The sequence below is a fragment of the Coturnix japonica genome, chromosome 1 (genome assembly GCF_001577835.2).
Source record: "Coturnix japonica isolate 7356 chromosome 1, Coturnix japonica 2.1, whole genome shotgun sequence".
NCBI classification, from domain to species: Eukaryota; Metazoa; Chordata; class Aves; order Galliformes; family Phasianidae; genus Coturnix; species Coturnix japonica.
The window spans coordinates 151305344-151320185 of record NC_029516.1 but is presented as its reverse complement, the minus strand read 5'-3'; the positions used below and the strand labels follow the sequence as shown (position 1 = coordinate 151320185).

Genomic DNA, 14842 nt, shown 5'->3' with positions numbered 1-14842 from the left:
AGAATTACCCCAGCGCAGCTGAATTTCTCTTGCTCTTGGTCTACCCTGTAGCCGTGGAGGCTGGCATGGACCAGGAACCACTGCTGGTGTCTGCACCAGTAAAGAATCAGATGCCTAGAAAGGAGAGAGATTAATGAAGGCACTTGCAGCAAAACAAGCACTACCAATTACGTTACAAATAAAAGCACATACTCGAGTCAGAAATAGGCTCTTCTGTTTCTTGAACCATACCCTCAAATACACGAAGATGCTTAAGTGACCTAGTATGTATGTATTGTAATACCTACATAAAACCTGCTGCAGTGATTACACAACATGCAAAGTTAACTTCTGCCTTTGAGTTACTGCCATACAAGGGGGTAAAACAATAATAATAATGAAAAAGTATCGTTACAAAGCTAGAACAGAATCCTGAACCATGAATTGATGGTTAAGCCATTGTCTTTTCCATTACACTGCAGTTTCTAAAACCTCACTCCAAGACCTGTATATTTCTTTCTGTGCAACAGCCTCTTAGAAAGCCAAGTGGGCAGAAACGTCAAACAGAAGTGATTAAGAAAAGGAGATTTCAACTTTTTCATGACTTAGTAATACTCACTGTGTAAGTATTTGAAGTGTGCCAAACAGTACATAGCAACATGCAACAGATGGCACTGTCTATTATGGATGCAGAACGGAATGAGTCAGCTGTGGTGAGGGGTGATTAGCTTCAGTGCGATACAGAACAAATATGCCTATTTTTGGACTGAAGGTGATAAGCCTTTTAGTTTACAACAGAGATGCAACTTGCAGTCTTATTTCACAGCTGCTCTTTATGTATGTTCCAGTAGGAGTGCATTAGGAAAATCTGCTGCTTTTCAGTTTCCTGAAATGAACGTCCTATAGCCTACCTGAGCTGCATAGGCTGCTACACTGATCACATGGGAAGCATTGAATTTAATCTGAAGTCTTGGGTTAGGACTTGGGAAAAGTCGTTTTCATTTTACTAACATGTTGCACAGGGAAAGATATAGTATTTTTTCTGTAAACAAGTAAGATCACTTAGAGTAAAATACACCATCAGAAGAGAATACTTGTATGTATTTCTTAAAGAAGTGGGCAGAAACTTGAAACACTCCGCACCAATTACTGGGACTTTGAGGTTCTGATTGCAATTTTGTTAGGCACTTCTGTACAAATATTCCTCTGACAATATTTATTAACTGTTGGATTACATTTTCTTAAGTATTAAGAAACACATTAGCTGACATTACCATGCTCTGTCCTCCTTCCCCAATGCAATACACACGTAAGCGATAGGAACAACCAGGATTCAGTCGATCACACAAATGCTCCCTTGAGGCTCCGCTGTATATTGTGTCCCACTTGTTTCCTGAAAGGTAAAGAATAGATGTACAATGAACCAAGGTGTAATTTACCAAGCTTTGGTATCCTAGACTCACCAAACGAATGTTTGCTTATGTATTTATGAAAAAAATAATATTAAAGGCTTTGCACATCCTGGATAAAGGTCTAATAGTTTCAGTTTTCCATACAAACTTGTGCAGATCCACAAAGTAAAACATCTTTATTTGGTATTTATGTTAAGTAAGGGAGCATTTAGCAATGGAGAGATATGAACTTCCATTATCAGTATGACTGTGTGGCTGAATACAGGTAAGGCTACTTAAAAGGTTCAGATTTACAAATAACTCAGTTGGGTACTTTTATGCCCAATGAAGAAATATGCATGACAGAACATAAAAGCAAATGGTAGAAAAACTTCTCTGAAAGAGTGGTCAGGTGCTGGAATGGGCTGCCCAGGGAGGTGGTGGAATCACCATCCCTGGAGGTGCTCAAGAAACATTTAGATGTTGTACTAAGGGAAATGGTAAGTGGGCAATATTGCTGGTGGTTGGACTGGATGACCTTGGAGGTATTTTCCAGCCTTGGTGATTCCATGATTCTATGATAAAAAATTACAATAAGGGTAGTGAAGCACTGGCACAGGATGCCCAGAGAGGAGGTGGGTGCCCACCCAATGTCAGGCTGGACGGGGCTCTGAGCACCTGATGGAGCAGTACGTTTTGCTGTTGACTGACTGTGGGAAAGCTGGTCCAGATGGCCTTCAAGGGTCTCTTTAAACTCAAACAATTCTGCAATTCTGATTCTAAACAACTTTTTCCAGCTACATCACTGTTCCCATTTAGCAGCAGTGAATGGAACACCGGTGATTCATTCATCAATCACGCATCCAGCAAAGCTAAGTGGCCCTTTCTTGCCCTTTAAACATCTGAAATGCATCATTTGATTTCCAAAACAGAACACACTTATGTGATACGTTAAACAGGGCAGCACTTTTGACACAGTTTTACTGCATTTTCTTTCTAATGCAGAGAAAGAAAGCTTCCTGTGTACAAGTATCAGCATCCTTGTTTTTAACATTACAGTCTCTTGCATAATATCTGCTATCACGTTACATGTTACCCTTTCCACAATTTACAACTAAAGGTGTGCATATAAAAAAGATCACAGCTGAATGCCAACACATTCTCCTAGTTCTTACCATTAGAGCCTTCAGAGATTTCCACAACGTATGTATTTATTGCTGCTCCTCCACTGTCTTTTGGCGGGTCTATGAAAAAAACAATATTCCAACTAAGCAGGTTAAATCAAATTGATTTGGAGTTTTGGGGGAACATTTTTAAAAGGAAAAATCATCACCCAACAGGAAACGAATGCTTTTATTACCCAGTTGGCCATGACATCCCGCATCCTAGTTCAGACAGCTGCATATCACTCACCTCCCCCACTATTCGAAGCTGCCAAATCATAACCCCACTATCATCTACAAATGATGTGTGATAAGTGAATTAAGCACCTGGGAGATGCCACAGCAAACATTTCATTTAGTGGGAGTGCTCTGGAAGGCTGCCTAATTCTGGTGTCAGGGCCATCGATCCTAATGGCCCTGTAATATGGACTGCAGATTGGAAAAAGACTGTCATATTTACAAGTAAGAACGTATCAAAATGTTTGAAGGAAAACATGCAGAAAACCTCAATATTCTGAGAGAGAACAGAAGTCAGGAGTTCTGCACTGAACACTTCATCTCTTGAAGTTTTAACAAAGCAATCAAAATTAAGTTCACTATCCTCCTTAGGACAATATTCAAGGAAAACATAGGAATTATCTTTGGCATAATCCTACTCCTCTCTCACAGAGCTGACTTAGGGAACAGTAAAATTAAAATACTGCGGGAAAGAAACATTTTTGACAAATACAGAGGCAGCTTAATACTTTAATACAGGAGGGCACTGCTACTGTAACATTACATTATGTATATGATGGATGAAAGGATGTTGGCTCTGAGGCAAGCGTTACATATCATGTCACACTTGCTAAATAAAATAACATTTATTATATGGCACATAGCACTTTCTTGGTTGAAAGGTAGTAATTAGTTTACTCCAAATGAAAAATAAGCATTCCCACTAATTATCACTCATGGGGAAAAAAAATGTACTACAGATCCATTAAAAACTCTATATAAACAGATCTTTTTAGACAGTTTTCTTTTTACAGATTAGATCTTTCTAATACAAATTTTACAATTTTACAATATAATTTTACTTCATGATCCTTGAGGTCCCTTCCAGCCCGTGTCATTCTGTGATTCTGTGATGTTACTGCAGTTAAACCTGGCCTTCTATGTATGGACATTCATAAAATCCAGAGGACAAACTCTAAACAGCTGGACAACATTCTTACCCCAGATGATTTTAAAACTCTGTGCGTGGATTTTCCCCTTCACTGAGGGTTTTGAAGGTGCTCCAGGTTTGTCTGGGCAAGTAGTATAGTCTACTGTCTCACTTGGACTGCTTTTCCCTTCTGAATTATAGGCAATGACCTGGAAGTATACAAAAATTATTATAACCACAAAACAAATATACCAGCATGCTCCTTGGTGTTAATGGTAAGAACAAATTAACTTGTACGTATGTGCAGACAGGTAGATAATATGCCATCAGCAGGAGTGAATCTACTATGTACCTTCATTTCATGCTTTTTTTATTAGTCCTGCAGTTAGTCAACTGCTATGCTGAAATTAAAAATACCTGCGAACTGCTAGGAAGAAAAAGAATCCTTAACAAGATAATAACAAAAAAATACAAGTAATGGTGAAGTTGGAACAAACACTAGCAAAGCAAGGGATGTGATTGTGCCACTTTATCCAGCATCATTTAGGCCAAACCTGAACACTATTCCCGTTTTGGTACTTCCAGTTCAAGAGACATGGAAAAATTGGAGAGTGCAGAAGAGAGCCACGATTCCATGATCCTGTGATGATTACAGAACTGGAGAATATGATATAGGAGGAAAGACTAAGGAGCCTGAGCTTACTCTGCCCAGTAAATTTAAGTTTCAGTGAGGGGGATCTAATCACTGCTTCCCAAAACAAAAGAAGCAGTTAAACAGAAAATGAAAACACTCCTTTGGCAAGGATATGAGACGACAGGACAGAAGACCATGGGCATAAATGCATCAGGTTAAATTTTGGCTGGATATAAAACAAGAAATTAATCACCATGAGAGCAGACTGCCCAGCAAAGAAGAAAAATCTCACTTGCTGGAAATACTGAAGTCTCAGTTCAACAGGGTTAAAAAGGGTTAGAAAGCTTGGCTGAAAGCCCTGCTTTCTAGACAAATTGTTGCCAGATCATCACTGAAGGTCTCTTCCAACCCAGACTTGTCTGTGATTCTAAGAAAACAAACTGCTGCTATTCTTTACTTCTTAGTTGTGCAGTTAATTTATCATGTATTCCAGTCTGTCCCTAGCAAAAATCTAAGCAACCTACATATATATACATATATATACGTATACTTATATATTTTGCTTTTACATTTATTTAAGAATTAAATAGAATCCAAATGATAGGAGTGATGTCACCACAGCTTGAGAAGAGGAAATGTGAGCTAACCTGCTTCTCAGACATTCTCCTGATAGAGTTTACAAGATTAACAATCATCTGTTTGTTTTTCTGCCATACAAATGAAGTTAAAAAGACAGTTGGTATTTACGTATCATAATAAGGTTTCCAATGGTTACAAAGTTTCTTTCAAAAGCCTTAAGGAATATTACTACTAATTAAGTCTTTCTCCAGCATAATAAAAATTAAAGACCTGATTAGCACAGAATTTGTTTCTCCTTTATGCCCTATGAAAGTGAACAGACTTCTGCTAACAGCTCTGTTATGAAAACTGTAGTATAAATGTTGGTTCTTTATTTTAATGATAAACTTGGATGCTGAAGTTAACCACGTACTTACTAATAATGCATACGATTAACATACAGGGTTAATTCCAAAGGGAAACTACAACCAAGTCCTTCCAAAGTACTTAGCTGCTTTTCAGTTTAAATACATGTATATAACCTGAGCAGTGGCACAACCCTAAAAATATACTGTAAAATTTAAATCACATAAGCATTAAGTTATGGATAAGTGCCATAAGATTAATGCCTATCATAACCTTCTCCACTTCTGAAAAAGAAATAATACTTGGAACTGCAAAATACTTGCTGTAAATTCAGGAGGAGTATTTAAGGGTATTAGACTCAAAGCAAATACAGCAAGTGCTGGACTGCTCCCTCTCATATTGCTAAGAGATGATGTTCTTAAGCAGCTCACACTTCTTGCTTATGAAATAGTCATTTAGGTGTGTGCAAGAAAACAACTATGGACATGTTTTCCCCTAATAGAATGGAGGCCATTCTGATTTTGCTTCATGCTGTGGGACACACATCAAAGAACTAAGTAATAGTACCTATGTAACAGAGAAGCCAAAAACCAAACAAAAACCGCAACAAACATGGAGTCATGAGCAAGAATGACACATTTCAAGATGCCTGCAATGGTGCTGTGCCCTTTTAGAGGTTCATGAACTTCTACAGAGATGACCAATAAAGCAATGAGATGACAGTATTAGGAAAAAGACTGGTTTCCCTTCAAATGTGGTTTCCCTCAAGTCAGTGAGTCAAACCTCAAGTTCCAAAAGAGACCCAGTCAACCAAAGGAAGCCACCCAAACCCGCGTATGTGATAAATCTTACCCTAAACTTGTATTTTGTACTACGCCTCAAATTCTTCACTGTGTAGGTAAGATCGTCGCCATCGTATTTTGGCTTGAAACCATATCCCTGCAGAACCAAAGGGGATTACTTGAAGCATTGTATCTGTCTGCCACATTCTGTAACATCATTCATATAAATAAAGTACCGTATCTTAGAGTGCAATTGTTTTATGTTTCTCTGACAAAGTAATTAAGTGTAACTTCATTGTGTAAACACAAGATATTTTATTTCTACCACGTGTAAGTGCTGTACATGGAAACCAAGTATAAAAATGAGGGTGGGGTGAGGGAGGAAATGAATTAATCGTTCTCCAATTCTGAAGAGGAGAAAAGAAAAATAAAATAAAAGTGCAGAGTGTCAAGAGAAATTACACCTAACATTTTCCAGGGGTAAAACAAAGATGTTTATGCTGAAATAAGGGACTGCACTTCATCATGCGATTACTTTGACCCATTTGTACAGAGCTGAACTTTCACAAGCAAAATCACAAAGTTAAAAGTAGTCTAGAAGTCTGTGGGATTAGGATTTAATACTAATGATAACTGCTGTTGCAATGGAAAGGAGAAAGCTAAGTGATGTGGTCACTGCAAGGGCAACTCATCAGTTTCATTTCAGAAAACACAGTTCCTTGTAGAATATTCTAGCAAAAATAATCACTGTTGCATTTAAATACAACGATGTATCAAACAAACACTATCATCTCTTTCTTAAATTGAGAGTAAATGTTTGAAACTTACTGAGTTCTCATCCTCCATCTCTAGTATGTACGAAATTCCTTCATCTGACGGTGTTCCTGAGGGTTTTGTCCACTGTAGGGATAACCAAGTAACTCCAGCATTAATCAGCAAAGGACTTGCTGGTGTAGTTGGGGCAGTGCCTGAGGTATGATACAGGACTTCTTCACTAAAACCACTGTGTATAATAAAACAGATAGTATGTAAAACTAGTCAGACACAAGAACTGATATCTAGAAAAACATCATTCTTACTAAATACAGCCATGACAATTTTTTGGATATGTGCACAGCTGGAAATTGGTACACGCAGATGATTTGACTTGCCCAAGAAATCTATCGGTTATAAACAATTTGAACAAGGTTAACGCACTCATAATTGAAAGATTCCTGCATGCGATGTAATTACAATGTATTGCAAACCAAAATGTTTTGCTTTTACGTATCATCATCCTTCTAAAGCAGTAGAGCTCTATGCAAAACAGTGTACTGAAGTCTATTCAAAATAAAAGCATGAAAACATAAAAACGTATATGGGAAGGCCCTGAAGCACTCTTTGCTTCCCAGGCAGCAATCCATGCAAATTATTATGTGCTTCAAGTCTAATTTGAAGCATTAGTCTCTACAGTGAATCAGAAAATACCAGAGTATTGTTATTCAGTGTTAAGTTTCTTTAACAGCCGGCAATATAAAAGCAGACTGTACTCAGACAGTCTCTGAACACAACTTTCAACCTTATCTGATGACTCTTAGGTGGGCATGGAGTGAAAATACAAAAGTTACAGAAAGAGAGCTAGGGTGAAATGGTGGCATACAAAAGTCAGTATTTGGGTGCATCACACAAACAGATGACAAAAAAAGTGGTTCGCAGCTGGAGTTCATTCAGAAATTTGCTGCTTCTACATCACGTCTGAAGAAACACTTGTAGGTTTGAGAGCTTGTCTAAATTTATTTGTAAACTGTATGAATGAATGTCAAATATATAACTGCAGTCTACACACATGGTGGCTACACACCACCAAAATGAGCATTAAGAAGTCCTGAAAACAGAACTCATTGCGTGGCTTGAGTAACAGTTTAAGACCTCGTGTGTCCAAATCTAACATTCCTAGAAACCACCTTAAAACGCCTTATCTTTGAAGCACTCCAACATCCATTGGAATCAACTAAAAGAGTTCCAGTAATTCTCATATGTGAAATGCTCTTAAACATTTCACGTAGAGCACAATAATACTACATTCTTTTGAATAAATTTCATTTTTCCAGGTTTGTTTGTGGTCAGAACTAAGTTTAAAAACATGAATAACTTGAAGACAGAATATCCATTCTTGTTGGCAAAATCATTTAGCCAAAATTCAGTCTTCAGATAGCTAAGATTTTCATCTCTGGTTGTGTTTAAGAGTCATTTGGATGTGGTACTCATAATCATATCAGGGATATGATTTTGTGTAGGCTTTTTAGAGTTAGGGTTCTGGTTAGGCTGCGGTTGGACTTGATGTTCTTCAAGGTCTCTTCCAACCTGGGTAATTCTATGATTCTATGATTCAACGTGCTTCATAAGGAATACAATGGTACACTACATTCAGTAAACACCATTTAAAGAGACTTCTTAATTCAGTAATACCATAAAGACAATGTAGTGCATTTTTACAAGGCTATGAAATACAGGTTAAGAAATCTATTTGGCATGATTAGTTTAAAAAGGGTTCTTAAGTGATCACTGTCCTCCAACACAGAAGGATTGCAGTTCTTCTGCTTACACCGCAGTAGTGTTCATTTAATGTGTGTGGGTACTCACAGAGGGTACCCTTATGATCAGAAAGAACCAGAAAACAGGAAGAGAACGTGAGCACCAGACCCTGCTTAACTGTCACCTCACGCCCCGCCTACTCTTTTCAAAAGCTTCAGTTAAATCTCATCAAGACAAGTCCAGGAGAAACTCAGAGTGCAGTTCATTTCAGAAACATCTCCCAGAGGGCAGTAACGTAAGAAAGACTCTAGAAGATTTCTTCTGTCCAGCATGAATTACACCCTTGGGTCTGGCTCCCTAGTTTTAAACTGTGCTTTGATGCTGTCCAAGCAGGCACTGCTCCCTCCAACACTCCCTTGTGCCAACTGAAGGACACACAACACACAACCCATGTTAGAAAAACACCGCTCTGGTCAGCTGTAGCATAATGCTAAAAATACTTCCTAGTCTGACTTAAGATAAAAATGGCAATTGTACACTCACAGCTAGAGAAGCCTTGACTTTATACCTGATAGGATCTAAAGGTCCAAGTGCTGGGATATGGTATAAACGCAGGCAGCCTTCCCTAGGGATAATGAGCACTAGTACTGACAGCATTAGCCAGCCTTATCACTTCACCAGAGGACTAAAAAAGCACTACCAAGAGCTAATGCATCCAGCAGTGTAAGCCTAACCTGACAACATACTACTTTTACTTTGTATTTTTGAGTTCTTGCTTATATTCCCTACTGTAGTCAAACATCATTCATTCACAAATTAAAAACAAAGTTTGGTGTTCTCATCTTTTACCACCACCGTTTCAGTAGAATTGAATATTATATCAGACACAACAGTCAGTTTCACTGAATCCTAGCACAGCCTGAGCTGATTCCATGCGATAGCAGCCGGGCTGTATGTGCCACGCTTGTGCACTTTATGTACAAAGGTGGCGAATGAAGGTTATAGGAGGTAGTCTGAGGAATTAGGGCAAGTGGCAGAAGTAGCTGGAGTATCTACAGGTGATAGTTGCTTATAAAGGGGGCTGAGATCTGTAGCACTTACATGCCAAGTATGTACATATGTTGTGGCAGTAAAAACACAGCTGTAATAATGCTTAAACAAAACAGATTATGCCAGTAATCACCAAACAGCTGAAGTCAGGATTTCTGGAGGTCATCTTGTACAACCTCTCTTGCTCTCAAGCAAGATCAAGTGATTCACAGTACATGTGTAATCTGCAAACTGAATAATCCAATCACATACAGTAAATAAACTACGTAAATCCTAGCTGGACAGAAGACTTGTTTCTTTAAATGCCATCACATGCTTTTCCAAACCAATCACATATATGCATGCAAATGCATTCCATATTTATGTATACAACAGTAATATTTACCTCATCCCCATGTCATTTTTGGCGGCTAGCCTAAAGGTGTACCCCATTGCTGGTGATAGTTTAGTAATCCTATACTGCTTCTGTTGGCCATAATAACACTGGCAAAACTCTCCATTTCCTTTTCCCTAAAAAGGAATAAATTAATCACGTTATTCACCCTACTAAATATGTGTCCATAAATTAAAGCAACACACACATGTGGAGCAAACTCATTTCTTGTAGTGTAACACGACTAAAAAATCCCTCACATGGTGAGACTTTATATAAAACTTTGCATATGAATGAAATCAGAGGCTTTTCAAATTCTGTTCCATTTCCCAGCTCCAAGGGGCTGGAAGGAGAAGGCAGTACAACACTGCTCAGCAATCTCCCTCTTAGGAAAGCTACTGCATAGGAGCTGCGGATGTTTGAGGGGACAGAGCTGACCCAGCCCTTTGATACCAATGGAAGGCTGTTACAGTAAAGTGATCATTTATTTTCTACTCTCAAGAGAAGTATTGGCTAAAAAGCTACCATTAGAAGTCGTAGAATCGTGTAACTAAGAAATAGCTTATGTTTTACATATCCTAAGAAGAAAATTTGGCAGTAACCATGATTTCACACTTGCTGCAGGACTTATTTCCCATGTGCCTACATAAGCCATAATTATGACACAACCTGATGCGCAGCGACAGACAGATACTTCTGAAAACCACAGAAAGAAAAAGAAATCGCTTACTTCATCCCATTCCAGAAGGTAACTGTGGATTTTAGAACCATTATCACAAGATGCCTGCAACAAGAAAAATCAGAAACTGGAGCTGTAATTGGATACAAGATCACTTTAGGAAAGACGCACGTATGTTCATGACATGACGAGTGGGGGGCAAATGATGTTTTCATTAGGTCTGTTTCATTTGCCAAGATGGTCCTTCTTTTCTTTCCATCCAGAACATATTTTGGGTTTTGTTTTTTTTTTCATTTCATTCATACTAAGGTATTCTGGCAGCAGTGTAAAATACACAGAACTTTTCTAAGCAGCTACACTACAAATCCGTTCAAATCTCAGTCTTTCCAAGCCACTCCATTTGATTTGCACAAATGAGTCTATGCTTAATAACAGAGGAAGAAATTGATTCTTCAGTAGAGGAGGGGACCAGAACACAAACCAGTGTCTCATGTTCAAGCTCATTAACTTTAATTAAAAAGGCTCCTGTCTTTTCTGGGATTTTTCTTCTTTTTAATGAAGCCCACATTTAATCTGATACACATCCTTAAGACACAGAACAGTGGTTGAAAATACTACGATTGGCAAAAAAATTCTGTTTCAATGAATTGACATTTTATTCACAAATCTGAAACTGATGAAGAGTTTTAAGGGCCTATTTTTAAGTGTCTTAAGTAGTTCTTACCTTCCACTGCAAAGTAAGAGAATTTTTGGTCCGATTAGTTATCCTGGGCAGATTTGGAGCATCAGGTTCACAACTCATTGTGGTAAAACTCTCTGCTTCTGAAGGACTCCCCTTTACACAACTGCATTCCACTTGGACTCTAAATGTGAAAAAGAATCAGAGATGTTTTACTTCAAAATCTATGTATAAAATTTCCAAAGAAAACTGAGTATTCAGAATTTAGCTACTTCCTTCCATCTCATTATATATTACTGTTATATATATGTAACACAACTGTTGTAAACATCTTGGTCAGGTAATGCAAAAGAAGAGTCCTTTACTTTGGATCTTCGCAATCATATTTGAAATACACTTGCTATTTGCAGTACTTGGGTAGGGAAATGATGGTAATGTCTTGCAGCCTTGTTATCTCTTGTAGATGTTTGAAGTGATAATACAGATAATTATTCTGCAAGTGCTTTTGTGAGATAGGCACAATGAAGCTGCAAATGTACTTTCAGAGTATCCTTTGCATTTAGTAAAGCTTACTGAGGTGTTTCACCCTGTCCTTTCCTTTAGGAAGGCTATAAACAAGCTCTTCATGTATATCGGAAGAATGAGTTGTTGCCTCTGTCTCAAAGAGGAATGGTTTGCTTTGCTCATAGCTTTTCTCCAAAGTGAATCTTTTATTCCTGTGTCACCTGCTTATGAACAGCAAGTCATGGGAAATCTGACACTGTTGAACATATGAGCATGGAGACCAAACCATCTAACAGTGACTAATGTTGCACACAAAGTTATTTGTCTTTACAAACAGTTTCAGATGCAAAATGTGTTGATTATCTTCACAGTTCAGTCTTTCTCATCTTCCTTTTTGGCAATGTTCAGACTGGCACAATTCTAATTACTAGATCAGGAAGAACTTAGGTGGCTAAATCATCTATTCACATGAATCCTCTACAATGACCAGAAACAAATAAAATGGAATCTGGAATCTGAAAACAGCCTGGTAGGAAAAGACTTTCACAGGGAAAAAATGCCCTGGACTATGACCTCTAAGCTCCATGCATTTTCAGCTTAAATGCAATTGGATAAAGTACTTAAACACTAATAAAAACATTAACAAAATCACAGAGAAACACTTGCGTATGAAAGACCTTCTAGTCAATTTACCACTCATCCTCCTCCTGAACACAGCAGCACACCATAAATATGAAGGGTGGGATGAACAGACAACGTGGTTTGACTTTCAGTTTGGTAATGAACAAAACCCTTGAAAAGGCACTAGAAGGTGCAGTCATCACACTGAGGACCCAGAACTTAGCACTCCTCTTTGAGCAAATGGGAATCATGAGAGTACTACATAACCAAAATCCTTCTCCTCCCCAGTGCACATGGAAAGAGGCACGTTCTGACTCACATCCTTTTGCTCCCTTTCCTTCCTACCAGCTGCCTCTAAATAAATGGCTTCTGAGCACAAAAGTCTTGGGATTTTCCAGACTGGCCTGCTGGAAAAAGGAGAAAGCAGCATGAAGAAGCCAGTAGGAAGAAAATTCTCATGCAAGGCACCTTCTAGTACTTGTGAGGAAATGGCATAAAGGAAGCATCACTGGGGCATGCCTCAAAGGAAATAAAAAGGTCACTGCATTGGCATGATGTGACAAAAGCAGAGATATTGGGTGAGGTAGCAAAAAAATGTCATGTGTGCCAAAACTGATTATATGATGAACTAAACAAAAAACGTTGACTTAAAAATGGCAATATTTCAACTACCACTGTGAGTCAAAGGAGGGTATCAAGAGATAAAGACAAGTTCTGAAGGTTTCTGCAATCAAATGAAACTTTTAAAACATTCCCATTGAATTTAGTTATCAGAAAAGGAAGATACTCACTTTGCATGGTAATCAGTTGCTGGCCTGAGATCATTTACAGTAACTTTATTTTCTTCTCCACTGAAAAGAAATACAGTTTTGTTAAAGAGATCATTTTAGAATCACGTGCATTTATAAAAAGGCGTGCACCTGAGCCATCCACCTAACACTCCTCGTAAGGAACATACTTGTCAATAGGTTGTTTCTGTTGCTAAGCATTTACAATGAAGACACATTTATCTCAGGATTTTTCCAGGCTTTCCTTGCTTTTTTTCTGTTTGTTGATTTTTTTGCATTCTTTGTTTTTAGATAAAAATTACCTTCTTTCTTACTCAGTTATAGCAGCTGATATGTTAGTACTTAAGGCAGGGGTATCCAACTATTTAAATCTCCAAACAACGAACAGATTTTAAAGAGATCTTAAGTCACGCAATTAAAAGCAGCAACAACAAAATAAAGGAAATGAACACCTACATATATACAGTTTTGTATTTTCCATCCTTCCCAGTATTTGAAATCATCACTTCGTAAGTATAAACCCCTGGTATGTTACTCTTGTCAGCGTCTTCTCCGACATCAATGGATGGAGGTGACCACGTAAGCAGCGCCGTTCTTGCCTGAATGTCTGACACCTGTAGAAATATAATGTTTGAGACTTCTGCCACTTAAATGCTACGGTATATAATCAGATGAGAAGCAAATCATTAGCAAATCAGAGTATTTATACTGATGTATGAGCTACTGATTAGTTTTTACAGATGAAATGTAGATGTGGTATTGAAGGACATAGTTAGTGGGCATGGTGGGGACAGGCTAATGGTTGGACTGCATGATTTTAGAGGTCTTTTCCAACCTTAATCTTTCTAAGACTCTGTGAAATCAAGCTGGAAACAAGAATAACTGTCACCGTACTTTGCTGATTACAAAGTAACGAATGCCACCTAGTGGGCTACAGTGGTTAAGCACAGGAACAGGATGCCCAGGGAAATAGTTTGTATTTTGCACCCACCGACTATCAACAACCATTTCAAAAGAACAGACAACACACTGTATGAAATAACCAGTTCCACAGTATCACTGCCATATACATATGTGTAAAAGATATATTTTGAGTAGTTGCTTTTGGAAACCTATTCCCAGAGGGTGAGAATCGAAATACTATTCTTAGAACTGGTGCTCTTAACCCAAACGCGTCAACTTTGGGACTGAAACAGAGGAAACGGGTTACTGGCAACAGACAAATTTTATTCCTATTTTCCAGGTAGCATCTCTTGTTCTATCAGTTAACCCTACTTGGCCCAGCTGCTATTGATTTGAACATCAGACCTCCCTGCCCTTCCTGCAGTTTTCTTATGTATTTGAAGACCTGTTTCTCTCATCATTTTCACCCTCCTCTTTGATTATTTACTTCTGTTCCAATACCTTCGATGTTTTGTCCAGAATTGTAGTTAACACTCAATCTAATTCTTCACTAGTGCCAAACTGTCTTATACACTTCATAGATCACATTTCTCTCCATACATCATAGTATGTCTTTTACACAGGGTAAGTCAGGTGGTTGGTATGAATGAAAGCTGGCATTATGTCTCATTGGAACATTCAGGCATTAGAGGCTTTAGCTATTCTCTAGAG

At 38.2% G+C, this 14842-nt stretch overlaps 1 protein-coding gene across 7 annotated transcripts in view; it reads right to left on the bottom strand.

Moving 5' to 3' along the window:
* The window catches only part of FNDC3A (fibronectin type III domain containing 3A), a 99206-nt gene that overhangs the window by 12522 nt on the left and 71842 nt on the right, over positions 1 to 14842 (bottom strand). For all 7 annotated transcript variants that reach the window (XM_015851815.1, XM_015851816.2, XM_015851817.2 and 4 more), the window contains 11 exons: positions 13685 to 13842; positions 13232 to 13291; positions 11361 to 11499; positions 10688 to 10741; positions 9970 to 10094; positions 6849 to 7023; positions 6091 to 6177; positions 3751 to 3889; positions 2546 to 2614; positions 1254 to 1372; positions 9 to 114 (listed from right to left, as the gene is read on the bottom strand). In XM_015851815.1, the coding sequence (XP_015707301.1) occupies positions 9 to 114; positions 1254 to 1372; positions 2546 to 2614; positions 3751 to 3889; positions 6091 to 6177; positions 6849 to 7023; positions 9970 to 10094; positions 10688 to 10741; positions 11361 to 11499; positions 13232 to 13291; positions 13685 to 13842 (1231 nt within the window). The remainder of the gene's footprint in view (positions 1 to 8; positions 115 to 1253; positions 1373 to 2545; positions 2615 to 3750; positions 3890 to 6090; positions 6178 to 6848; positions 7024 to 9969; positions 10095 to 10687; positions 10742 to 11360; positions 11500 to 13231; positions 13292 to 13684; positions 13843 to 14842) is intronic.